The sequence below is a fragment of the Tamandua tetradactyla genome, chromosome 6 (assembly GCF_023851605.1).
Source record: "Tamandua tetradactyla isolate mTamTet1 chromosome 6, mTamTet1.pri, whole genome shotgun sequence".
NCBI classification, from domain to species: Eukaryota; Metazoa; Chordata; class Mammalia; order Pilosa; family Myrmecophagidae; genus Tamandua; species Tamandua tetradactyla.
The window spans coordinates 163,979,250-164,006,056 of NC_135332.1; the positions used below are offsets into that span (position 1 = coordinate 163,979,250).

General features: G+C 38.6%; 1 protein-coding gene across 5 annotated transcripts in view; it reads right to left on the reverse strand.

Annotated features, from left to right (window-relative positions):
• ENPP2 (ectonucleotide pyrophosphatase/phosphodiesterase 2) overlaps positions 1–26,807 on the reverse strand; it is a 108,810-nt gene that overhangs the window by 79,606 nt on the left and 2,397 nt on the right. For 2 of the 5 annotated variants that reach the window (XM_077167543.1, XM_077167542.1), the window contains exons 1-2: positions 3,003–3,219; positions 2,670–2,772 (exon numbers count right to left, since the gene is read on the reverse strand). In XM_077167543.1, the coding sequence (XP_077023658.1) occupies positions 2,670–2,772; positions 3,003–3,035 (136 nt within the window). In that variant the 5' untranslated portion in view covers positions 3,036–3,219. Of the gene's footprint in view, positions 1–2,669; positions 2,773–3,002; positions 3,220–26,807 lie in introns of those variants that run through there. The other 3 variants (XM_077167545.1, XM_077167544.1, XM_077167546.1) reach the window with 2 other exon arrangements.

A 26,807-nucleotide genomic window follows, 5' to 3' on the forward strand; every position in this document is an offset into this window, starting at 1 on the left:
GCGCCTGCCCTGATTAGTCTGAGACTTGCCATATATGAATACCTTTTGTTTTCCTCCTATTTGTCAAAACAAGCTTGAAGCACCCAGCTTCCCAGGATTTCTCTGGAACCTCAAAGGGTTGTTGAAAATGGGCATGGTTACTTTTCCTCCCAGTGTCTTGTTCTAATGTACATGTAGAAATTTGCACAATATTCTCAGATGTGAAGGTCCTGCTAACAGGATAACCAATCAAATGTATTATTTGAGGGAGATTCTTTCTAGTCATATGTAGCGTTTAAAAAGAAAAAAAAATGCTTTAACATTGCGCTATGCTTTCCCCCAGTTTTTAAAGCACATCTGTGATCCTTATTCAGGAGAAATCAACCCTAATCCTAAATAGCAGGAAAAAACATCAAAAGAAAATTTTTATAAAGATTGTGCAGGCTTACCAAAACTCTAAAACTCAGACTTAAGTTGCACTGTACCCCAAGACTAAGCTTCATATAGGTAGACGTTTAATATATTTTTAAAAATATATCCTGGGTGGGCTATGGTGGCTCAGCAGGCAGAATTCTTGCCTGCCATGCCACAGACCAGGGTTCAATTCCCAGTGCCTGTCCATGTGAAAATACATACATATCCTGAAGGTCTAAAATAATCAATGATTTAATTAATTCAAGATAATATTTTTGGTATTATCTATAAGCATATTTATGATCACTTAGATTATATAGCAATTTATTTCTGCATGCTTTCATAATATTTTTCCAAAAGTAGCATTGATTCATTAGTTCTTGTAACCGTTTATCACATATGGAAATAATTATGAGCAAAATATTTTCAAGGATTAATAAATCTGATCTATGCTTTGCCAGTTCTCTAACAGAGCCAACAAATTTAAGAGGCAAAGAAACAGAATGGATAGAATCATAGACATTTTTTTAATCCAGAAGGAAAGGAGAAATCATCTAGACCTGCTCCTGGTGATACAGGTAAAGAAACAGATTCCACAAGTGACTTGTCCAAGACTACAAAGCAATTTACACTAATCCAGGGTGAGAACTCACATCTCCAGAATGCCAGTCTAGAGCTATCATGACCATTTTCTAAGAAAGTCAACTTTGAAAATGAGTGACTTGATTTTACAAATTCATTAAGGAAACAGCATGTCATTCTTTTCATATTGGTTGTAGCTGAACTAATGAGATAATAAGACAAAACAGATAAAAGCATTCCTCTTAGGTTGTAGCTGAATTAATGATATATTAAGACCAAACAGAAAAGAACCAGCAATGGGCTCTCCAGCTTGACTTGCCCTTCTCAGGCTCCGAATCCCCTGGGTGTGCAATCACAGCGGGTGTTAATGACAGCAACACTCTTCCCGTCCATAAGAAAAAGAGGCCTTTGAAGAAAGCATTTGTTACTAATAAAAACAAGATTCGCCCGCAGTGAACCACTCTCCTCTCCCTCCCCAGCAGAAGACAATTCATTTTGTCCATTTGGCTCCCTGGGGCTGCAATTTTTATGATCTATTTTCTCACTCCTCACCCCATCCACACCCCACTTCAACTCACCGACCCACTTCTAATATTGTTCTTTCAACCCTCGGAGATGACTCAAAAGTAACTTATTTGATGTAAGGAAGACTTAGTATCCTGGCAATATATATACATCATGACTTGGTTAACAATAAAAGCTTATACTGGCTTAAACAGAGACAAGTGATAATCAAGTCGAGAAATACAGAGAAAAACAAACTTAAAACAGAGACAGGTGATAATCGAGTTGAGAAATACAGAGAAAAACAAAATTCACTGGAAGGTAGACAGACATGCTGGGACGTCAGGGAAAGTCAAGAAAATATTGCCCCCTAGAGTACCCATTACTTAAAATGTAATTTTTATTTATAAAACCATCAGCAGCTCCAATTTCCAGGAAATTAACCAACTCATTACTTAAGACCTGGTCAGCTCAGTCCCCTCAGTCTGGACAAGGAGCTCCTTTATAAGAATTCCCACACTACTTTGGAGTAGTATATTGTAAAAGGAAACTCTTTCACTTTAGTTCTACTAAGTCACGGTACACTGTTAAATCGTAGCTTTCCTTATGCCAAAAGAAAAAACAATGAATACAAGTCAATCTTGTAAGCTCTTTCATGCACCCTCTCTATTTTATGTTTTTGCTCCTTTAAGCAAATTTTACTCTTCTAGTAATTCTTTACTCTTTAAGAAATTTCTGAGGTTTCTTAAAGACAGTTTGCACCTTTTTTCTTTTAATTTCCATTTCTCCTTGTCCCAGATCAGAACTTTCAGATGGCAGATACTACATTTCCTCATTCGACAACAAATTGGACTCATCTATCTCCAATATTAAGCCAACACCTGTTCTCACCACTTCTACTTTAACACTGGAGATTAGAAAGGGAGAGTTTTTAACTTAACATTCATAAACTTCAGAATACAAAGATTTAAACAGCTCTCACAAAGCAATCACAAATGCTCACTCTAATTAAAACCATATTCTCTCACCTGAATTAGATACAATAGCTGGTTTTATTCCAGAACAATCTAGGACTAAAGTGGTTTATACTGCAAGAATATCTTTAAAATGAATTCTTAATGAGCTTACATTTATTACCTATTGCATAAAAGTTTTAAAGGCTCGAAAACAAGAGAAATTGCTACACTTACCTGCAGGAGGGCCTCCTTCATATCCCTCTGCCCTCTTAATTCGATTTGCTGTGTATCCTAAGCAGATATTGACTCCAATGGCAAACGTGAACAGGGATATTGCCTAAGGGAATCAAGAGATCGAGTTGTCAAATACACTCAGGCAAGGCTAAATAAACCACAGTACGTGAAGGCAGTCCAGACAACTTCACCATCATCCTCCAGTCCCACGACTTTCAAGACGCATCCTAAAGTGCCAGCTTCCTTTTAAAAACAACACACAAAAGGGAATCTAAACTTGTTAACTGATTCTGAAGAGCAAGCATTTCCCCCGTCATCCCATCCCTTGCCTACCTGACGCTTCTGGAAAGAGGGGCTCCCTGCCATCCCCGATGATTCTTGGAAAGTCTCTTGCAGTGAGTTCTTTCCTTACAACTGAATGCACTGCTTTTGGGGCTCTGAGTTCAGTCAATTAACTGCAAGTAATCCCACCTGGGAAGTTGACAGGCTCAGCTGATTTGCCCAAAGCTTGATTTCATCACAGGTTGTTCACAAATCACAGCTCTGAGCAGACGAGGCTGGAAGCATCCCCCTCCTTTCTCCCCACCCCCTTATCGGTCCCTCCCCACCGCGCAGACTTTCATGTGGTCTCCTCTGGCAACGTGAGGGTTTCTTAAGTTGCTGTGGCCAATAACAGTGCATGTTCCTTTTCCTTCCCTCACGTACAAAAAAAAAAAAAAAAAGTTTTTTAAAAAAGAAACCAAATGTATTTTATCCGATAAAAATGAAACACGGCCGTAGAAGGATTTCTCCCGGCTCCAAAACTTTTTAAGGCTTACAATGTAGTTATTCAATGTAGTCAACCTCACAACTTTACTTTAAAAAAAAAAAAAAAACAACAGGAAAGTCTTATAATTTATAAACCTAATAACTTTCCCTGCTTTCCCTGCCTTTCCCATTTATTTATTTTTCTGGCGTTTAAACGACCCGGTCCCTAATGCCAGATAGTCTAGCTACTCCTGACTCCTCAAATGTTTCTCACGATGAAATCCCCCAAGATTGTAACTAGCACAAGAGATAGCATTATTTTGCCCCGTATTGTTGTTAAAGTTTAGAAAAGTAACTTTTATCAAATTCCCGGGAGTGCCAGCAAAACAGCATAAGGCCCTTCTGCCCTAGGATGGGGGGACAAAATAACTTGAGTCACTGCCCCTTCTTCTTGAAAAAGCTGTCAGCTTTATTTTGCCGGGGGGTGGGGTGGGGGGGTGGAGTGTTGGGGCGGTGGGGGGGTGGGGTGGGATGGGGAAGCTTTTATTAGCAATTGAATTTAGGGAGGAAATCAGTGAAAGCGAGCTTTCAGTCTCAAATAATTGCTTCCTTAGTTTTTCCCCTAGTTAAATTATCAACTAGCCATGGAATGCTGTGTCCTTTGAAGCTATTATGAGTTTTTAAATCTTTTCACTTAAGTCATTTGCCAACTAGGACACTTTTCTAAAAAAGAGAAATCAAGACCTCTACATTGGAAAGTTGTTTAAATAGTGTACGCTTTTAGGATTCAAATGAGGGAAAAAAGTTTGGTTTTGGTTTTCCTTCTCCAGACCAGTTGGTAATCATTCTTGTGCAGCACATATGTGAGCACATAAACAAATACAGGGCTTACCATGCAACGGATTACTAAGGGAGCAGAGGCTCTGTGCAAATAAAACATGATAGCACAAAAGCAAGAAGTTGTTTATAGTGGATTGCACAGTAGGCCTGGGTTTTGTTATATATTCCAGAATTTAGTAACAGCTAATTGAAAAAAGAAAATATACTGTCAAACTTTAAGTTCCCTCTCTAAAACCCTTTTAGTGATACACTCTTGCAGAGATGACAGGCATCTGATTCTTTCTGTATAACCAAAAGTCTCTTGCTTTAGTCTGTGTGTCATACTGAAATGATTTGGAGTGGCGTATGGAGCAAGACTTATAAAAGATGTTAACCCCATATAAGATTTTTCTACTATTTGTGTTAAATTTCAAGATGCAAAGCCTGCCATTTCAGAGGGGCGGGGAGGGGAGGCAGACCATAAAACAAAAAAAGAAACTATCAAAGCAATCCTGTTATTTCATTTTCTGCCTCTGGTGCTCCAAATGTTCTAAAAACCAGGCCCCTCCTCCCCAACCTCCCCAGCCCCCACCGGATTCCAACAACTTCAGACTTTGTCTGACACTTGATTGTAGAAACCCAGCTTGAGGACAATGAAGGCTCCTCTTGAAAAATGTCTAGAGTTGAGAAGCTGAACATCATCCATTAATTTTTTTGACATGCAGATTAGCTGTGCAGGGGGACAACGTTTTGAATTTAACAGACACGTTTCGGTAATTGCCTTCTGCACAGCACTTGTTACCCATTCTCTCGGAGGATCACTGCATAGGCCGCTAGTTATTTCAAAGAACTTTATCTTCTACCAGGTCATTGTGCATTAGAAAGAGAAAGAGGGATCATCTAATCATAATTAAGCTGAATTTTACTACAAGATAGCGTTACAAATTAACTGTCAAAAGCATAACTAAAATCCCTACCTCAGGCATCAAATCAACCACAAAATACACTAATTATTTAACCCCTCATTTTCTAGAGCTAAAAAAAGCACTATTCCTGATAATGTATAAAATATATCTGTAGACTCAACTGAAATGACCGAAAGATAGTCCAAAATCTTCTGTAAGCAAACCAAATTAAGAAAGTTTACCTGCCATGGCATTTAAGATTGTGACATAAGGGCACACCTGGCTGGGTCAGTAAACAAGGTGCATGAGAAAGACTGAAGAAATTAACACTCAGCATGGTTTATCAATGCAGCCGTATTTCAGAGAACACTGCCCCCTGGCAGAGGAAAACCCAGAACTATAAATAAATCTTTTCAGCAGTCTCAGCCACTAGAAATCACTCTGTGGTTCCCAAACTTTATTGGACATTAGACTTAACCTGGGAGCCTGTTTAAAAATGCTGATGTTTATGTCCCACTTGCCAAGGCCCTAATTCATTACGTTGAGAGGGGAGAGGGAAGAAGGGAGAGTTTAGCAGCCAGGCAAGAATTGGCACAATAGGTTCTTCTGCTGCAAGTAATCTAAGGAACACTTAAAGAAACAAAGCATAAATGCACCCGACTCTGAGTTAATTTGTTTATGCCCTGAATGTTGACTTGCTAGAGCTGATTCATAATTGTAACACCTTATTCAACATATTCACTATTAGTTGGATGCTAAAGTTTGGAGCTTAGATCTCCTAATGACAAACCATGGCTGTTCCTCCATGGGAATCATCTCCAAAGTGTAAGCAACAGAACAGTATTTTATGTACTTTGCTGGTGGTACAAAGCAGCAGTGTGTGTATTGCTTAATTGCAATACAGTAGATGCATTTATACAAATGCACAGTCCATCTTTTCATGAAAGGATTCTATGAATCCTTGTTCCCAAGTCCTGATTAAGATAAGAGAGCCTGAGGTCTAACAGCGAGATTTAAAAGATATATAAGGCAGGGACGTCACTCTTGCCTCCAGCAGAAATTATGGAATTTTCTTGAACTGATGAAATTTTACATGCCTTAATTTCTCATTATGTAGAATCAGTGTGACTTAACTTCCTACATTATTCCCAAATAAATTCTAAGACTATGAAGTTAGATATCTACTAACCACTCGATTTTTTCAGTAGTAGCATTTAGTTGTAACTTCAGCACATACACCTGGAAAGTATAAGAGAACAGTATCCATGTATATTCTTCCTATTCTGTTTGAAAACTCTTTGAGTTCAACGTTGTCTTTAAATTCTGCTCTGGTTGTGGCCTGTTGAGAACTTTTAAATAGAGAGTGGACAAAAGTCTTGAAAAGGAAATTTGCCACTCTAAATTGAGCAGAAAATTATGACTGCTATTAAAGGAACAAGCTGACCCAAATGCTATAGATATATCACTCATCTGCTCCTGCAATGTAGGGCTGCAGGTGTGTTTCAGATAGACACCACTTAAGATTCTTAACCACAGAAGCACAGCTTTATGGGTAATCTATGGCCCCACAGAGCTCTCCAGTGGAAGAATAGCATGATCCTGTTCAAATGCAAATAGGACTTGTGCTATTACTTCTTACATGATTGAAAGTGGAAATCAGCAATCAGATCTTTCGATGACTTCATTTTATATCATCAACTCCCATGCCTCATGGTCACTCCAGTTGAATCCGAGCATGCCCACCCACACCCAAATCCTCTCTACCCTCTAGGGCATTGTACAATTGCCCTAGAATAGACATTGCACAAACATTCATTAGCCCCTACTATGCACCAACCACTGTTTCAGGCATTAGTACTACAGAGTAGTACAGAGGGTGTGAACCAGACCCTCTTTTCCCCATCTTAATAGTCTCTATTCTCCACCTTAATCAAATATACAGACATTAACATAAAATGCAGAGGTAAAATGTGGTTATGGGAATATATAATTCAGGTATGACCTTATCAGGGAGGTCAAGGAAGATTTGGGTGGTCTCAACTGAGCTGTGATCTGATGGGTAGGCAGGGGTAACTAGATTAAAAGAGGAGGAAAAATGGGGAGAGAGGATAAATTGGTATTCTGTATTTCCTGCATGATTTTTTTTTTTTTGTAAACCTACAACTTCTCTAATTAAAAAGATATATTAAGAGAGAGAGAGGGCGGGCCGCGGTGGCTCAGCGGGCAAGAGTGCTTGCCTGCCATGCCGGAGGACCCCGGTTCGATTCCCGGCCCCAGCCCATGTAAAAAACAAACAAACAAACAAAATATAATAAAATAAGAAAATGTTTAAAGATGTTTCCCTTTCTTCCTTCCTTCTATCCTTCCTTCCTTCTCTGTCTTTCTTTAAAAAAAAAAAAGAGAGAGAGAAAGACATTCCAGACAGAAGGAATGGAATGTGCAAAGGTTCTGCACAGGACAGAGGCTTGGCACATACACAGAATGGACGGATGGCCACTGTGACCGCAGCAGGGAAAGCAAAAGTGAACATGGAGTGCAGTGGGACCGGAGAGGTCAGTAGAGGTCAGTTCATGTGGGGTCTTGCAGGCCATCTGAGGCCTTGTCATCTTTATCCTAAATGCAATGGAAAGCTTGCAAAAGGCTTAATGAGCATGTGGTGGGATAATCCGATTTGGAAGCATTAACCTCGCTAAGGTGTGGATATGAACTGGAGGGAGTCAAGAATGGATAGAATAGATCAGTTTGGAAACTATGGCAGGAATCCAGACAAAAGATAACAGTAGCTTTAACTAGGAGGTTACGGCGGTGGTGGAGAGAGAGAAAAGTGAGAGAGTTAGGGAAAAAAACGCCTTGTGATTAAACTTGTTATTGAGTTGTACCGGGGCAGTTGAGGGACAGGAGGGTGTTAATTGTGAATCCTGGGCTAATGAATACTTAGTGATTATGACTACTAAATACATAAGTAAACTCACTTCTTAAATTTTAATTGGATTATAAGAAAAATATAAAGATGTGTCATTTGCTATAATTAAATAGTTAAAATAAGGGATATAGCTAATGGTTTTAAACATTTATCAATAGTTTAAAAAATCATTTAAGACAGTTGATTTAAAGTAATATTATGTTGGACTTTGATGCTGAAAGTTAATGCATGCTGAAAATACATTTACCCTTAATTGGGATTTTTAAGAAATTCTCTCCAGGAAATAACTCAGCTTTGTTCCTAATTTTAGCTTATAACAAAACACTTGAAAACTCAAAACCCAATCTGATTAAATATTTTTCTTTTCGGGCGCTACAAAATCCATATCCTAACTTTCTAGGCAAATGGAGAGAGGATGTTACAGTTTGGAAATACGGCTCATAGACTTGTGAGAGCCTCGTGAAGGCTTTCATCTTTGAGTCCGCTTTGTAATGTTATTGTTTGATATTGAGCATAAATGGGGGGCGCTATAACTAGAGAAAATAATTTCATCAAATAATTTTTCTTTCTGCAGGTTTAGGAAAGTCTCTTACCTATTGCCCTCCTGTCTCACCTTAAGCACCGAGACTCTATTGTCACTCTACTTGCAGATGAAGAAATTGAGACTCAAGGAGCATGCCATTTCTCCAAAATTATAGAATAAGTGATTGCGCCGGGTCTAGAAGCCAGGTCTCCTGAGCCAGCTCAGTCCTCTTTCCACTTTGGCGTGATATCTCCCTAATCCACCACATGGGGGCCTCAAGTCAACACGTCTAAAACACAGCCACCTGAACGACAGTTTGCCCTCTCAATTCTATTTCTTACAATGGAAACATTAAAACCATTCTTTGTTCTCCTACACTCCTTTCATCTGCTGTTTCTAATCACACACCATGTATATAGATTGTAGTTGTTAATGATAACCATTACCATCACTTATCAGATGATTATCAGAGATTGCTAAGTACTATTAAGTTCTGAAATTATCTTTCTATGTGATTACTTTCAGGTTCATACCTTCATCTCCATTCTTCTGGATGCCTGTTGTAAAGTCGTCTCATAACTGTTCTTCCTATTTGTTCTTTCTGCCTCCTCCAAGCATCATTTTATTGAGTCCCTCTCTAAACCAATCTGCAACTCATTCACATTCATTACCCAGAGAATCTTGTCTAAAATGCAAATACGATTATTTTCCTCCAAGACTCAAAACCTTTCCTCAGCTCCCTATCACATGATTCTCAAAATGTGTTCCCTGGACCAGAAACATCAGAATCACCTGGAAACACGTTCGAACTGCAAATCCTCAGAGACTACCTCAGACCTATTGAACCGGAAACTTCAGGGATGGAGCCCAGAATCTTGTTTTAACAAGCCCATCACATAATTCAGTTGCAAGTTTGAGAACCACTGACCTGGAGAATAAAATCAAAACAGGTTAGCAAGGCACATGAGGCTCTAAATCTGGAGTCAAGCCACCTGGATTCAAATCACAGCTCTATCACTCTTTAGCTGTGAGACCTTGCTATGGCCCTTAGGCAAATTACTTCTCCATCCTAAGCCTCTATTTTCTCATCTGTGTCCATCTTATGGGATTCTTGAGAGTATTAAATGAGTAAATCCATGTAAATTGCCTGGTACGGTGCCTGGCACAGAATAATGCTTAATAAATGGCAAGTTGTCTTAATTACAGAAATAATTGCTATTCCTTGATTAAGTTGTAATCTCTCACTCCTCCGTTCCTTAATTTATATTATTGTTTTCTTTTACCTAGAATGCTCTTTTCCACCTACTCTCCCTGGCAAACACCAATGCATTCCTGAAGGCTTGGTAAGGTGCCAGTCCTCTGTGAAGTCTTCCTGATTTTGCCTTCCCAGTGCAGAGCGATGGGCTCCCCGAGCTCTTCCCCCACATTGTCTGTAATCTCTTTTAAGGTATCTCTATCCCTTATGATCTCTTCAAAATCCGGGACCACTTATCTCTGCACTCCACAGAGCTTTGCATCTGCCTACAATAAAACAGACAACACATAAACAAATGTGGAGTGAAGTACTTGGCCTCAGGAAACTCAAATTGCAGGTTACTGTGCTAACTCTGGCCTTTTAGCCCTTTCTTCAACCTCTAAAACCTTACTTTTTGGTCATCGTCTAGATATTCCTGAGGGTGAAGAGAAAGATCTAATGAGAGGAAGGAGGTGTAACTGAGAAATTAGGATTTAACAAAGGACTGTGACTACTGACTCATGATACAGATATTTCTTTTTATTGTCTCATGTTTCAGAACAGCCAGACGGAAGTCCCAAAGTTGGTGAACTATAATCCAGCAGCCTGGATCTTTGATATTAATTATATAACTACACTGGAAGAAAAAAAAAGTCAGTTGCCCATGCCCGTATGGATCTACTGCTGGATGTTCTGTTCTGTTCCACTGATATCTACTTCTATGGCTGACAATTCGACACTGTCTTAGTCAACCTACCTCTACTGTAAATCTTAAAATTGGGTAGAGCGCAATACTAGTGATCAAGAAGAGGAAGGATTAAGGGATAGGGGATGTTTGAGGTTTTCTTTTTATTTCCTTTTCTGGAGTGATGCAAATGTTTTAAAAATGATCATGGTGACGAATGCACAACTATGTGATGATACTGTGAACCACTGATTGTATCCTTTGGGCAGATTTCATGGTATATTATTATATCTCAATAAAACTACATTAAAAAAACAAACAAACCTTATTTTCAAGTGAAATCTTAAACTGAATCCCAACATCTGTGTTTGGAGCAGCTCTGCTTGAAGTGGGAATGGAGGGTCAGGATGTCATCTAACCAATGACCCCGGCCCCCTTCTCCTTACGGCACCTCCTAATGGCCCCTCCTCAGAATCCTAGAAACTCAAGGAATGCCATTTTGGAAACAAAAAATAATAATAATAACCAAGTTAATTCCATTGTTAATATACTGTTCTAAATCCCTTGGTTTCAATATTCAGATACCCTTCCCACACCAAAATCTGGCCAAAATTGTCCCCAAGCCAGAACTTTAATTGATAAGTGATGGAAACTCTCACTGTAGTCAAATTCTTCTTGCAAGGGTTCCAAGCTCGTTTCTGCCTCCACACCTCTGTTCCTGCTGGTTCTCCAGCCAGAAGTCCTCCTCTTTCTAGTCGGCTCACCTAAATGCTAATCAGTCTAAAGCTTCCCCAAGGCCGAGCAGGCTCACAAGACCACCCCTCAAGCTGCAGCCCCCACCATATCATCCACATTTCCAGAACCTACGGATTCTACCCAAGACACTTATCCTTTGCCTTTCTAGAATTCCCCATTTTACTTGAGCACGTCTTGTCTCAACAGAAGATCATAAATTTCCAAACAACAGGAGAAACTTACATGTAGAGATTGAGTCTAGATTCTGGAGTCTAACTGATCTCTAAAATTCAGCTTTCTTTTCACAAAAATATGAATAGTTCTCATCATACAGGTTGATATGAACATTAAATGAGGTAATGCATGTAAAGCAAGTAGCATAGTGCCTGAAACATAGAAAACACAAAGATATTAGCCATTATTACACACAGGGGAATAAGGATTTCATCATCCACTGTCTTGACTCCAGCATCTGACAAAGCTCTGGGCACATGCAGGTGCTTACTGGTCTCATAGGTTCTAGAAAAATGACCTTTACCTATGCAGAGATTATACGGAGATTGAAGCCATTAAGGTTACAAGCAAACCACTCTAACCTCAAGAGAAATGAGTAACAATTATTTGGTGAAGGATAGGGTTGCAGGGCAGACCTGCAATAATACTTTCGATTGCAATATTTCGACCACAATGATACTTTCTGTTTGGATTGGAAAGCACCAAAAAGTTGAGATCTGACTTAAGAAATCTGTTTGAACTCAAACCTAAAAAGAAGCCTATGCTTGGTATGGGAGTGGCATCATCACATGCTTAGCAGCACAATGGTATTCTCTCTGGGAGGAAGCAAAACTGCCACTTCTGTGATTCCCCATGCAATCGATTAACAGCAAGTGACACTCAGCAACTAAGAATAGAAGGGAATTTCCTCTGCCTGATAAAAGACCTCTATGAAAAACTCACAGCCAACATCACACTTCATGGTAAAAGACTAAATAATGTCCCCTAAGGTAAGCAATGAAACAAGAATGTCTGGTTTTGCCATTTCTGTTCTGTACTGTACTGGAAAATATAATCAGGACAGTCAAAGAAGAAAAAGAAGTGAAAGACATCCAAATTGGAAAGGAAGAAGTAAAACTGTCTCTAATCATGAATGACATAATCTTGTATATAGAAAATCCTAACAAATCCCCCCAAACAATCAGAACACTTATATGAGTTCAGAAAGTTTACATGATATAAGATTTATCTTTATATACAAAACTAAGCTGTATTTCTCTACAATAGCAATGAACAATCTGAAAATGAAATTAAGAAAGCAATTCTACTTACAATAGCAATAAAAATAATAAAGCAGGAATAAATTTAACAAAAGATGGGAGAGATGTATATATTTAAAACACCACTGAAATAAATTAAAGAAGACCTAAAAACATGAAAAGATATCCAATGTTCATGGAGTAGAAAGCAATATTTACAATGGCAAGAAAGTGAAAAGAAAACCCATAGAATAAGAAAACATCTTTGCAAATCACATATGTGTTAAGGGCCCTGCATCCAAATATATGAACAACTTACAGCTCAATAACAAAAAGACAACCAACGAAATTATAAAAATAGACAAAGGATATGAATAAACATTTCTCCAAAGAATATGCATAATTGGCCAATAAGCACATGAAAAGATGCTCAATATCATTAGTCATTAGGGAAATGCAAATCAAAACCATAATAACCTAACACTTCACATCCACCAGGATGACTAAAATTTTAGAAGCAGTAGTAGCAAGTGTTTATGACAATGTGGCAAAATTGGAACACTCATACATTGCTGGTAGTATGATACAGCCACTTTGGAACACAGCTTGTCAGTTCCTCAAATGTTAAACATAGAATTACCATATAACTCAGAAATTCCACCCCAAACTATGTTACCAAGAGAATAGAAAACATATCTAAGAAAACCTTGTAAGCAAATGTTCATAGTAGCATTATCAACTGATGAATGGATAAAGAAAATGTGGGATATTGAAACAATAGAATACTATTTAGTAATAAAAATGAATTACTGACACATTCAACAATATGGCTGAACCTTGAAAACATCATACTAAATGAAAAACAGCAGCCACAAAAGGATACATTGCATGATTCCATTTATATAAAACATCCAGAATAGGTAAATCCATAGAGACAGAAAATAGATGCCTACTTGCCAGGGGCTGGGAACTTCTATTGGGTATGCAGTTTCTTTGGGAGGTAATGAAAATGTTCTAAAATTATATAGTGATGATGTGTGCACACCTCTGACAATACACTAAAAATCATGGAATTGTACAGTTTGAAGGGTGAATTAAATTGTATCCCAATAAAGTTGCTATTAAAGTACAAAACAAAAACTAGTAAGGTTATGGCTGCAGAGAAGCATTTGAACCTACAGATGAGAAACATTAACTTTGATCTTCAGTCCTCAGGTCTTTGTCTTCAAAGCTGTCTCCAGAGTCACCCAGGTTTTCCTCTGAGTCTGACAATTAACAGGAAGATTGAAGCATTTGAGCCGTAGTATGGGCCGCTTTTAAACCAGCTCATGTGTGATGAAATTCTCAACAGCCCTTTTAATAAAAGAGAATTTCCTAGGAATCGCTCAGAATAACTCAGGCCCTCTGCCATTTTCATCAGGTTTCCTCTCTTATTTCATTTTTAAATAAACAGCATAAGAAGAGAAATCCAGTTCTGGCCTGCAGAGCTCAAGGAACTTGAATCTTAATGGTATCAAACTGTAAATAGAGTTTGTGAGATTTGAAGAACAATAATGCCTTGCATTTGAAGAAGTCATATTTAAAAAATAAAATCAGCTCTATGAGTTAGAAAGATGAAGCCTCATTCTTCCCAATTTGCAATAAAACATAAAAGTGAAAAGCAGGGTCATAGAACTAAACTACCTCTGGTTGGGAGATCAAAAAAGCTTATATGGCAAAGTTATTTGAGGTAGTCATTGAAGAATAGATAGATATTTTTCAAAATAGATTAAAGAGGCATTCCTGGCGGAGGAAACCCCAAAAGCAAAGACTCAGGATGTGCTCTGTTTCAGAAAGGGTGAAAAGAAAGGAAAAAGCAAGTATGTATATACAGTACAACATCTGGCATGGAGCAGGGTCTTCACAATTAGTAGCTATTAATTAGCAAGTACCTGCTGCATGCCAGGCAACATACTAGAGCCATTTACATATATTGCTTCATTTACTTTTCATAAAACCCTTTACTAGTATTTTCATTGTCAATATATGAGAAAACAATTTCAAAAGACATTAGGCAATGGGCCCAAGTTCAGTACCAATTAAAAGGGAGAGTCAGTCTTTTCTCCATGATTTCCCAATGTGGATTACAAAACTGTAGGATCTAAACAGGTTGAGAATTTTAACTATGTGCTGAAAGAAACCTGACTCTACTAAAAGCAGAGACTCTGATAAATTTTTTATGTCTTCATATTCGATGTTTCCTTATTCAGAAGATAGCTGAATTCACAAGATTAATTCTATTCTAGACTGACCTTTTAACAACAACAAAAAACAGCTGGATAGTAAATGAGAAAATGACCAGAACCTTGGGTGTCATAGCCATGTCTTACCAAAGTTTCTAAAAGTTTAGACAAGAATGCTGGTCCTCATCAAGCAATTGCCCTCAACTTTGCTAGAGTTTTGAAAATGCATTCCATATTGGATTAACATCAATTTAGTAATCACCCACTGTAATATTAGCTAATGCTTGTTGAAAGCTTTTTCTATGCCAAGTACTACTTGATATCAGGGATATGCAGATGAAAAGCACAACCCATATCATCAATGAGTTCATGTTTTCGTTGGGAGATAGAGAAATCAACCATTTGTTAAAACACTCTCCAGTGAGTTCTAGGAGAGAGGAATGGAATAGGTATATGTGGAAGATACTGAAGTTTGGCTCACCCAATCTCTATTCCAGCCTGCTTCCAGGGTGCTCTCCTGTCTCTAGGTGCTTTCCTGTCCTGCAGATTTTTTTGTAGGAAATGTAGTAAATATACTTTAGACTACTGCCAATTAAGCACGTGAGATTACCATTATGCACATGGGATTTGGACAGAAGAATGGAAACGGCTCCTCTTCCTGCCCCTTTTAGCTATTTTTCTGCACAGATTAGGCTATGGAAATGGGAGATTTTCTGCAACATTCTTTCAATGTCCGTTCTCCCTCTTTCTAATCATCAGAAGGCACCTATGGAGCTAACACAGACAGTAACTTCTTGAGTCCTGAATCACAGCTATGGGAAATGTTTTGCACTCAGTATTCCAGTGGTAGCTAGCTGCCATATAGTATGTACTATGGAAGGAATCAAACATTTAAAATATCATGACAGGCTGAAATCATGAGTTTAAAAATGACACAGAGAGAGACTCAGATCAGTCTATCCGGGATAACAGTCTTGAAATAAGAATCCAGAATTTAAGTTAACACAATTTCAGATTAGAAGAGACCGGAATTGACAATGACTCTTACCAAAGAAACTATGGACTTTTTCCTTACCTGTAAGCTATATATGAGCCATGTTTGACCACAACTCAGAATGACTTCATTTTATCTTATGCTCCTGTTAATAAATGATTACTGCCCACACCTAGGAGAGACAAGTTCAGCAGGGCTTGACATTGCCCAGACTCGGTCTATCTTGTATTCATTTCCAGATGTCTCATTTTAGGAGGTCACTGAGAAACTAGGCAGCGTTGAGAGAGCCATGACCAGGATGATGGAGTCTATATCACCCAACTCATTCATTAGTTCACTCATCCATTTGTTTATTTATCTAACAAACTTTTATGGGGCATCTAATATGTGCCAGGCACTGGGTAGGCAATAGTGAGCAAAACAAAGTCTCTGCTCCAGGAATCCCATGTTTTAGTGAGAGAATAAAAATGTAATATAATTCCAACAGTGAAAAAATGATAAGGAAAATAAAGCAGAATAAGAAAACAGAGACTAATAGGAAGATTCATTCTCAATTGGGCGGCCAGTAAAGGTCTCTCAGAGGACATGACATTTGAATGGAAATCTGGATAAAGTGTGGGAGCAGCCACGTCTCTCTCTGAGGAAATCGCCAGTGCAAAGGCCCTGAGGTAGGCCCATGCCTGGTGTTCAGGGAGGCCAGTGTGAAATGTAGTGCCATGAGAGATGAGGGGAGCAGTGGGAGACAAAGGGCCCTGCAGGCCATGAAGGAGGTTTCGTGTTTTATCCTGGGTATCATGAGAAGCTACTGGAGGAATCTGACCCAGGCAGTCATATAATCTGATTCATGGTTCAAAATACTCGCTCAGACTGCTTTTCAGACAAAATCTGAAGAACCTTAAGTGTGCAGCCTATATATTTTATATGGGTAAGGGGAGAGGGTGATTGTGGGTGTCTTTCTCAAATATTTGAAGGGCAACACAAGAAGGATGAGTCTTATTTTGCGTGCTTCCTCAGGCAAAACTAGGAGTTACAGAGAAGCATGTTGCATCTCATAAGAGAAAACTTTCGATAACTGGTGCAGGTGGACAGTGAAATGAGTTCTCTTAAAAAGAATGAACTTATGGTCACTATTTAAACAATGGCTGGGTAGTCTTGCTTAGGAATTATTATAAAATACATGCAAAATTCAGAAGGAGATGGCCTACATAATTTCTAAGATCGTTTCCAACTCTCGGCATCTATTTTTTTTCCCTCTCATCTTAAAATTCTCTTAAAGAGCTGCGTTCTCTCTTTCTCTCTCTCTCTCTAATGACCAGCAAAGAGTCACTTAGCAAATCAAATTAAATAAGCAGAATTAGGTTTAATTATGTCTGGAAAAATCAAGGAAAGGTAAAATCTTTATACACACCTTGTTCTTACTATTTCATCTCCTGAAGGAGACAGAAATAGATATAAATAGAAAGCTGGCATGTGCAATTACATTTATGCAAATGAAAGGGAATAGTTGTCAGGGCTAGGCTAAGAAAAGGGGAAAGGAACACCTTTCGAAAATGATCTGAGGGGCTTAAATAAGAGATAAAGTAATCAACCTCTGGGCAGATTTAGAAGACAAGCATAAAATGAGCTGACCTTACATTGCCTCTCGGAGTCCATGGGTCTCTCATAAACCTTTGTAAACAAAGAGCCACTGCATATTTGAAATTCAATAACCTCAGATTGCCAACAGCAGGTTATGCAAGAGAATGCAGACCTTCTGCGCCTTAAGTTGTCACGCCAAACTTCTGTTGCTCTTATGAGGGACGTTATACAACTTGTCAGTTAACTAAAACCCTGAACTCTTACAGACTTGGTTAGAATCATGGCTCAGATGCTCACCAGCTGCGTGGGCTTGAGTGCATTAGGCAACCTCTCTAGACTTCCATTGCCTTGTACGTAAAATGGGAAATAATCACAGTAACGTCCTCAGAGAGTTGATGTGAGGATTAAAGAAAATAAAATAATCTATGTAGCTTTAATCATGACTAATGATAGCTACCATTTATTGAGCACCTAGAAAGTGCCAGACATTTTACAGAATTTATCTCACTGAACTGTCTCGACAACTTTGCAAAGTACCTCTTGGTTTCTCTTTTCTACAAAAGCTCAGAGAAATTTTAGTAACTTGCCCAAGTTCATACACCCAGCAAGAGCTGGCATTCAAACTTAGGCCTGCCTAACCAGCACTCGGCTCCTAGGTATTTTTTTGCTATAATCCGCTGTGCTATGGTACTTTGAGTTTTATTAATTTTAAGAGAAATTCCTCCAATCTTACTTGAGGAGGGCACTTGGGAAATTTTTCTCCAGTGCCTTTAGCAGATCAGAAACAATAGAGTTCATAAAAGAACTTTTCCCACTGCCACTATCTCAGTTTGGAGCCAACGGGCTTTTTTTTTTGGGTCAACTGACTGCCGCAGCTGCTTCTGCATGCCTTCTAAGTTTGGGGGTGGGTAAATCTCGGTCACAGGCTTGCAGCCTATGGCTGCATGTGACCAAATGTTTTGCAAAAGATGCGGTTTTTGTCCTTTTCCCAATCTTCCCTGCCTTTCTGCAGCTGTTTCCCCTTCGTCCTAAGAATTGATTTTAAAAATTCCGAAGCCCTTATTTCTTGCCATTAATGTCACATGACCTTGCTGTTGACAATGACCCAGTTGTTTCACTCATCTACAGCAGGGTTGAGGAGATGCCAGTGCTAAGAACAAGGATCGCCAACTGACAGAGGGGGGAACCGTCTCCTTATGTCTGGGCTCCTCTGGTGGCACGTCCATATTCTGATCATAACAATGACCCTGAGCATCTAACAACCCCCATGTGGCTACAGGATGCTTCCCACTTAGGTAACACAGACTTTAGCTTTCATTCATTTGTTTATTCATTGATGCAGCAATTATTTTATTGAGAACCTACTATGTTCCAGGCACTAGTGGATGCACGGAAGACTCATAATTAACAAAAGAACCCAAGTACCTCCTCGTGGAGCTTACATTTTAATGGACGGAAAAGGCATAAACCATAAAGGTACTGATGGGTAAGAGCTAAGGATAAAAAATTTTAAAACGTGTGGTGAGAGTGATAAGAAAAAGCAGTTAGCTCTTGAATCTCACACATATAAGGTAATTAGTATTGTTTTACTTTACAGAGGAGGAGTTTGAGCAGTAACTAGCCAAAAGCAAAAATTTGCCATCTTTGCTAGTAATTTTAATAAAAAATAATAATAAATACAATGACAATGATTACAATAGTTACTACCTGTGAAGGTACTTACATAATTGTATGAAGCCATTATATAATTCCATTTTATATGTGAAGAAATCAAGACTCAGAAATAGTAAATAATTTGTTCAGGGCCACACAGTAAGTAGTGGAGTAAGAACTGAAACCCAGTCTGTATAGTTCAAAAGTCCATGATCTGTCCACCACGCGATGCTTCCCTGGAGTTGATTTTGTCAATTCTTCTTACTAAACTGAAAGTAACCCAAGGACAGTACCTTATCTCCTGAAAATTCTACATCTGGAAGAAAAGTGTTGGGCTTTCTATATCTGGACCAGCCCTATTCCTTGGACAGATAGAAATCTTAATACCAAGAAAGATGGCTACCAATTCTGATTTTCACCTCTGGCAGTGGGTTGCAGAGTGCAATTAGCATTGCAGCCAACGCTACCTTGCAGACTCCAGAGCACTGAATTACTTTTAGAATTCACAATGTGATGGCAGCCTACTGGCATTGACTTAACTTTGCCAAAATAACCCTGTTCCTAACCGGACTTGTGATCTGGACAGACATGTCTGCCTTTTTATTAGACTTGCATTTGTCCGAGAATGAAAGGAATAAACAAGTTTGGTGTGCATGTCCTGCATATTAATGAGGGCCACAATCTTATGGAGTAAAGGGGGCTTTGTGATGAATTTGCAGAGCTGCAAACTCTTGCTGCATTAGCCCAACACCACACCAACAATGCTTTTCTCAACAATCCTGGGCTTTGCTGCTCACAAATGCACAATCAAATTTTGCATTTCACATTTTGCACTTAAATGCATGTCGCAAACTACAGTAAATGATCAGAATGGATGAATGAAGATTTTCTGTTTTGAAATAATAGTATTTAATAGAAGTAACTAAAAAATATTATCTTTCAGTTGCCGGTCTAATTTCCTTTTAGACATTATCTCATTTAATCCCACTATTATTGACTCTAATTTAAAGGTAAGGAAAATGGCTAGAGAATGGTTAATGGCAGAAACGGGATTTGGACATAGGTAGTGTAGCTCTAAAGCCTGTGCTCTAACCACTAGCTATACTCTCTGGTTTGCCTTTAAAAGACACTGCATTCAATAAGAAAATCACAGACTCAGTTTCCCCATTGTTAAAACCTTTTAGAGCAAACATAATTGCTAACGAATTTCTCAGATCAGCTGAAATGAGAGCAGAGGCTTTGGACTCAAACAGAATGTGGTTCGAATTCTAAAAGCTGTGGGACCTTATGTAAATTACTTAGCCTTAGCCTTTTCAGGCCTCTGATTTTCATTCTAAAAAATGGGAATAGCAGTTACTCCTACAGTGGAAGAAGTGTACCCAAACATTTCCTGTAAAAGACCAAATAATAGATATTTTAGGCTTTGTAGGGCATACAAGGATCTTTGTTACAACTATTCAACTGCTGTTGGAGTGTGAAAGCAGTCACTGACAACACAGAGACAAATTTTTTGTTTCAATAAATTAATCGCATTTACAAAAATAGGCAGCCAAGAGATTTCACTCTCCAGACATAGTTTGTCAATCCTTGCTTTTGAGGATTACATGAGATAATGCATAAGTTTAGCATGATCCAAAATGGTAGCATAATTGAGGTTTTCAGCATGAGATAACCAATGCTGCCAAATTGGATCCAAAAAATCCCAATCAAAATCAAGGAAATTTAACATCATCAATCACCATGAAGGCTTTCTTGGATAAACACATGATTTCTAAAGAGTTTTGAAATAATGAAAAATTATCAAGACTCCACTCCCCAATATTACCATATATATAGGATTGCCAGATACAATATTTTTTTAGTATTTACAATATTTGGGAAATACACTGAACTTTATTCATCGTTTATCTGAAACTGAAATTTAACTGGGCATCCTGTTGTTAGTTTGCTTGTTTGTTTTTGCTAAATCTGGCAACCTTAACTATAGACCTCTATAGTTCCACAATTTGGGAACGACTGTTTTAGAGTGAGTATCATAGCAAGAGTAACCCAACACAAGCAACATTTCATTTTGTTTTTTCAGAGAGGGAAAGAATTGCATTCTTACGGAATTATCCTCAAGTTTCAAAACTAATAACTCCCCTGGGTAGAAGTCACTGAAATGTTCTGAGACAATCCAGTACTGTGTGCTCACAGGTGCCAAAGCAAGCTTAGGTCACCCTAGGAAAAAGTGCAATAATCTTGCATTTATTCCTACTGATTAAAGTCAAGCAACTTCCTGGAAAATGTCAGGCACCCTCAAGTTACTATGTTGAAGTAATATCTGGGCAGTCTTAATGATGGAAAAACTCAAGTATATCCAACATGTCTAAAGTTTTGCAGTTGAATTTGTCACTAATCACACAATACAGAGAGAAAGCCCATTTTGTCAGTAATCAAAGCTTCTCAGTGGAGAAGAAATATTCCATGCACAGAAACACAGGGGCCCCCATCAAGGATTTCCAAAAAAAATCTGATAATGAAGATGTGGGTGTTTTTAATGCCTTCAGGCATTAGACATCTTTCAACAAATGAACTTATAATACCATTCTTGGGGGAGTTTGAAAAAAGAAAAATGTGGCTCAGCAAGTCACAATCCATGTCTTTTCAAACATTAAAGAATGATAACTAAAGATGATATTTGACATGCCCATGAAGTTGAAAAGCATGGTATTTAAATTTAAAAAGCACACAATACTAGTTCTAAAAGACCCATGATAAGTTTCAGCTCTACCAGCTCCAAGCTTGAACAATTTGCTTAACCTCTCTGAACCTCCATTTCCTTATCCCTAAAACCAAGATGATAATAATTTCTATCTCACATGCTCTGGTTAGGATCAAAGCAGATGGATATGAAAATATTTTGCAATCTGTAAAACTGCAATATACTGGTACCTACAGTTCCAATGAGCAATAATTGATGAATGGGGAGCAAAATAATGTTATATTGAGTGTTATCAGCCAAATCTATGCTAAAGGAACTATGCTTTTCTAGCATCTTTCATTTACTCCATAGAAAAGTCACAGAATGGATTAATGGGGTTTCCCAGTCAAGGGCTGCTTCTCCTCTGGTGAAACCATTCCACTCTACAATGGAGACCTACAAGCTTGTTGGGTGTCTAAGATGAAAAATTATTTACTTTAGAATAACAATCCAATGCCACAGCCTCATATGTTTGCCAGACACACAAAAAAATGAGGTAGTGTCCCTCTTTTCATAGAAGTATCATTATCCTATAACAAACATTTCATCCTTTTCCTTATATATTACTTCTATACTTGGGAACAAAAATTTGCCTTACACTGATACCCATGGAGACACTGAAGTTTTTGGATTTCAAATTCAAAATCCTTTGTTCAAGAAATATATGTACCAGGTAATCATTTCTATACCCAGCCAACAGACTGTTGATGTATTTCCAAATCAGATACCTTCATTAAATTATAGAACTAATAAATGCACACACACCTGTCAAATCTTATGTAATAGATAGATATTATTTAAAATACAGTAGAAATGAAGGTTTTAAAAGGAAAATTAGGTTTTTCTTTTATGCATTCTCTCTTAGCAACTTGATATCCTTTTTTTTGCAGTCATTAACTGTCTTGCCATTTTAGAAGATGTAAGTGCCACATATAGAATGGACATATGATAAGTGGATATATGGACAAAGTAGATCATCATAGCATCATTTATAACATCAAAAAAGTAGAAACAGCAATAGGATGAGTAAGCAAATCATGAAACAGATTCAGGATGGAATACAATGCACCCAGAGAAATTATATTTTCAAAAATATTTAAAGACATGGGGTATTGCTCTTGGTATGTTATTAAGTGAAAAGCAGGCTACAGAAGAATATGCCTGACTCAAATTTTAAGACTACGTGTGCACGAAAGAATATTGAAGAGATACTCACCAGTTTATTGATAATGCTTCTTTCTAGGTAGTGAGATTGTAGACAGGTTTTTGTTTCTTCTTTGTACTTTCCTTCATACAATTTTTTCCACAAAATGCATGCACCATATTTCCCTCTGAAAATTTATTGCCTTAGACAAAGCACCAATTCATACACTGGATTAGTATATCTTTTCACAGATCTTAGTACTAGACCTCCAAGAGATGATAATCTAGGAAATGGAACCAAATAAGTGTAAAAGTAATTACATACTCATCAATGTAATGCAGCCTACCATGTTATAAGAAGGCTTGATGAAGGACTCAGCATTGGATTTAGGTTGGGACTCAATGGAAAAGTGTATTTCCAATGAGGAAGATACAATATACATCAGGGAGATGGATGATTATAACATTTATTCTTCAAACTAGGACCTTTTGAGAGTGAAAGATGCTATTGACAGCTGGTAGGAGATAACAGCAAACACTAGGACTGCACTGGGGAAACCAGAACCTATGGCAACCCGCAAAGGTCAGGGTCACAGTGGGCCTTACATGCCAGGCTAAGATTGAACTTCATGTGCAGAATCTTAGAATGTTGGGGATGAAAGGAAATGCCAGTGCCCTCCAGCTGGCCACCTCTATCCCTGCCTCTCCACCTTTTCCAAGAATAATTATCAAGCCTTTGTTTAAATATTTCTAGTGACAAATAACTTCCTGCCTTGGGACAGCTATTAGAAAATTCTTCATTTTATTGAGTTGAAGTTTGTCTCCCACCCATTTTGGCCTAGTCTGGGCATCAGAGAGAGACATACCTCATGCCAATCTCCCTTTCACATGAGAGTGAAAAAACAAATGATAGATATCATGAGCATCTGGATCTTCTCTTTTGCAGGTTAAACCTCCTGCAGCCATCCTTCCCACAGCATTCCTTCTGGAGACCCTGCTCTCTTTATATCTCCTAACTTGCTTTTGAATTGCTGCACCATTGCCATCTGCCCTGTCACCATGCATTCTTACATTAGCATAATACCTCCTAAGTGGACTCTCTCTCTCATCTACCTTCCCTGCAACCCACTGTCCATTCTGCAGCCAGAATGATCTTTCCAAAACACAAAACCAATTGAGACACTGACCTGCATACAACCTTCAATGGCTCCCTATTCTTCTAAGGATCAATTACAGCTCCATAGCATGGATTACAAAGATTCTGTATAAAGTTCTAGACTCTTCCATTGCTGCAGTCTCATCTCTGTCACACATGCACACACACACACACACACACACAGACACACACACACACACAGACACCTCCCTCACTTCTCTCTCTGTATTCCTTCTTTCAGTTCCTTGACCAGACCTCTGCTTGGGACCCTCTTTCCTCTGCAACTTTCCCCTTACTAATTAGACTTTGGGTCTCAATTTAGACATTATTTGCTGTCGAAAGTCTATCTCACATTCAATACCCCTCCTCAGGTGGTCTTACAGGGACCACTAGCAAAACAAGTATAGCATTGAATTATAATCACCTGTTTATTTGTCTAATGCTTCTGCTACATTGCGAGCTCCTTGAGGGCAGGTACACTTTTTTCTTCAGCACTGTTGCCTTCACCATCTAGCACAGCTCATAGCACATAGTAGATATTTAGAACCAATTGCTACCACACTAGTGTGTAGTGCCCAGAACTAGACCCAATTGTTCCAAACATGGCCTGAACAGCATGGAGTAGAATGATGATTCTATACAAATACCTCTTTGAATAAAACCCATCACTACTTTCTTTTAGCAGATCTCAGTATTGATTTTATCGTCGGCTTAAACCCCTAAACCTTAACTATACTAAGCTTCACTTCATTAAGCTTTTTCTCCCACTCCCTCTCTTTCTCTCTCCCTCCCTCTCTACCTCTCTCCGCATTCTCTGTCTCTCTCTCTCATACCCACACTTAATAGTTTGCAATTGACTTTTAGAACCCTGAATAAAACACTTTATATCTATCTCTGACCTCCTCCCAAATAAAAATCAAAATAGATTACCACCTATTGATAGCTTTTGGACTCCTAATCCTAATGCCTTTTCTCTGTGCAAATGTGACCAATATGCTATGTCTTCATGGGTGTCACTGATGTTGGATAAAACAGGAATGAGGACAGAGCCCTATAGCACACACTACTGACATTCATCTGTCAATCAGCTCTCCTTGGACAACTTCCTTCAGCCAGTTGTCAATCCAACCCACGTGCACCCTTCTAATGCAGAAGAATAGCACAAGATCTGAGTTAAATGCCTTCCTGAAAGCAAGGTTTTGAATTGATTTAAGATGGTTTGAATATAATTGTGTTTCAGGTGCTGTGCTGGTTTGAAACTGTTATGTACCCTGGAAAAGCCATGTTCTTTTAATCCAATCTTGTGGGGCAGACATTGTTGGGTGAGACCTTTTGTTTAGGTAAATTTCCATGGAGATGTGACCCCACCTATTCAAGGTGGGTCTTAATCAGTTTACTAGGATCCTTTAAAAGGGAGACCTATAAGAGAAAGCACAGAAGCTTGGAGAAAGAAATCACCCAACAGAAGCCAAAAGGACCCACAGGAGCTGACAGAGCCATTTTGAAACCAACTCAGGAGAAAAGGGCCAGCAGACATCGCCATGTGCCATCCCATGTGACAGAGAAACCCAGACACGATTGACCTTTCATGAATGAAAGTATCCTCTTGTTGATGCCTTGATTGACTACTTATTTGTCAATCAGCTCCCGCCTCCTGGAGCTGATTGACAAATAAGTAGATAGTGGCAATAAAAAATGATAAGTCCTCTGAAAGTAGGACACTTTATGGCCTTAGAACTGTATATTTGTGACCTAATAAATCCCCTTTTTAAAAGCTAACCCATTTCTGATATATTGCATTCTGGCAGAATTAGCAAACCAAAACAGGTGCTTTCAAACACTTTATCTTAATTAAATATTCCATCACTTATTATTCTTGTGTTGTAGATAATAAAACTGTCACTCAGAAGGTCACATGATGAGTGAATGTCAGAGCAGGGTCTAAACCCAGGTCCTGTGACTCTAAGTCCACAGTCATCAGTGCACATTGGGCTGGGATCCTTTCTAAAAAGAAAATATGCACAATTTCACTTACCCTTTTCCTGCTAATCACCACTTACTCCCCTCTCTCAAATAACTGCTGAATGACTTAATTCCTCTGATTAGGGATTCTTAACCTGAGGTCCATTAAAAACTCAAGGGATCCAAGGGCAAACATCTATGAACCCCACAAAAGATTATGAAAAATGCTATGTGTTGGGTATTGTGCTATTTTCTAAAAGAGTAATATACATCAAAATCTCAAAAGGACCATGACCCCCAACAGTTTAAACTCCACTTGATGTTTAATCAGCTTCATACAGAACTCAATCATCCTTCAGTTCTCTTGTCTAGAGCTTCAGGATACATATGTCTCTCTCTTCAGAAAATCAGAGCTACACTTTCTCATCTCCAGTCTTCGGAGGTCTCTGACCCTCTAGAAGCCCTTGAGCATCTCACCCTTTTGTCCTTCTGAAGCCCTGGATGCCCTTCTCTGAGGCCAGAGCATCTAAGGACTTTCTTAGAAGTCCCCCTATCTAGACCTTTAACATCTTCTTCCCATGCTAGTTTCCAGCCTGAAGAGATTCCTTTGCCTTCATAAAGTCAACAGAAGCAAAACTTTCAGTAGCAGCTCTTCCCTGCTTAAGGCAAGTTATAAAGGATGCAGGTAGCAACAGGAGAAACCCACAGTTGAGATGTGGACTGAGACGGGAGCTGATTGACAAATAAGTAGACAGTGGCAATAAAAAATGATAAGTCCTCTGACAGTAGGAAAGAAAGGATGCTCAGTGACAATATGGGAGGGCCAACTAAACCACTGTGGAAGATGGGGAGCAAATGGTCTT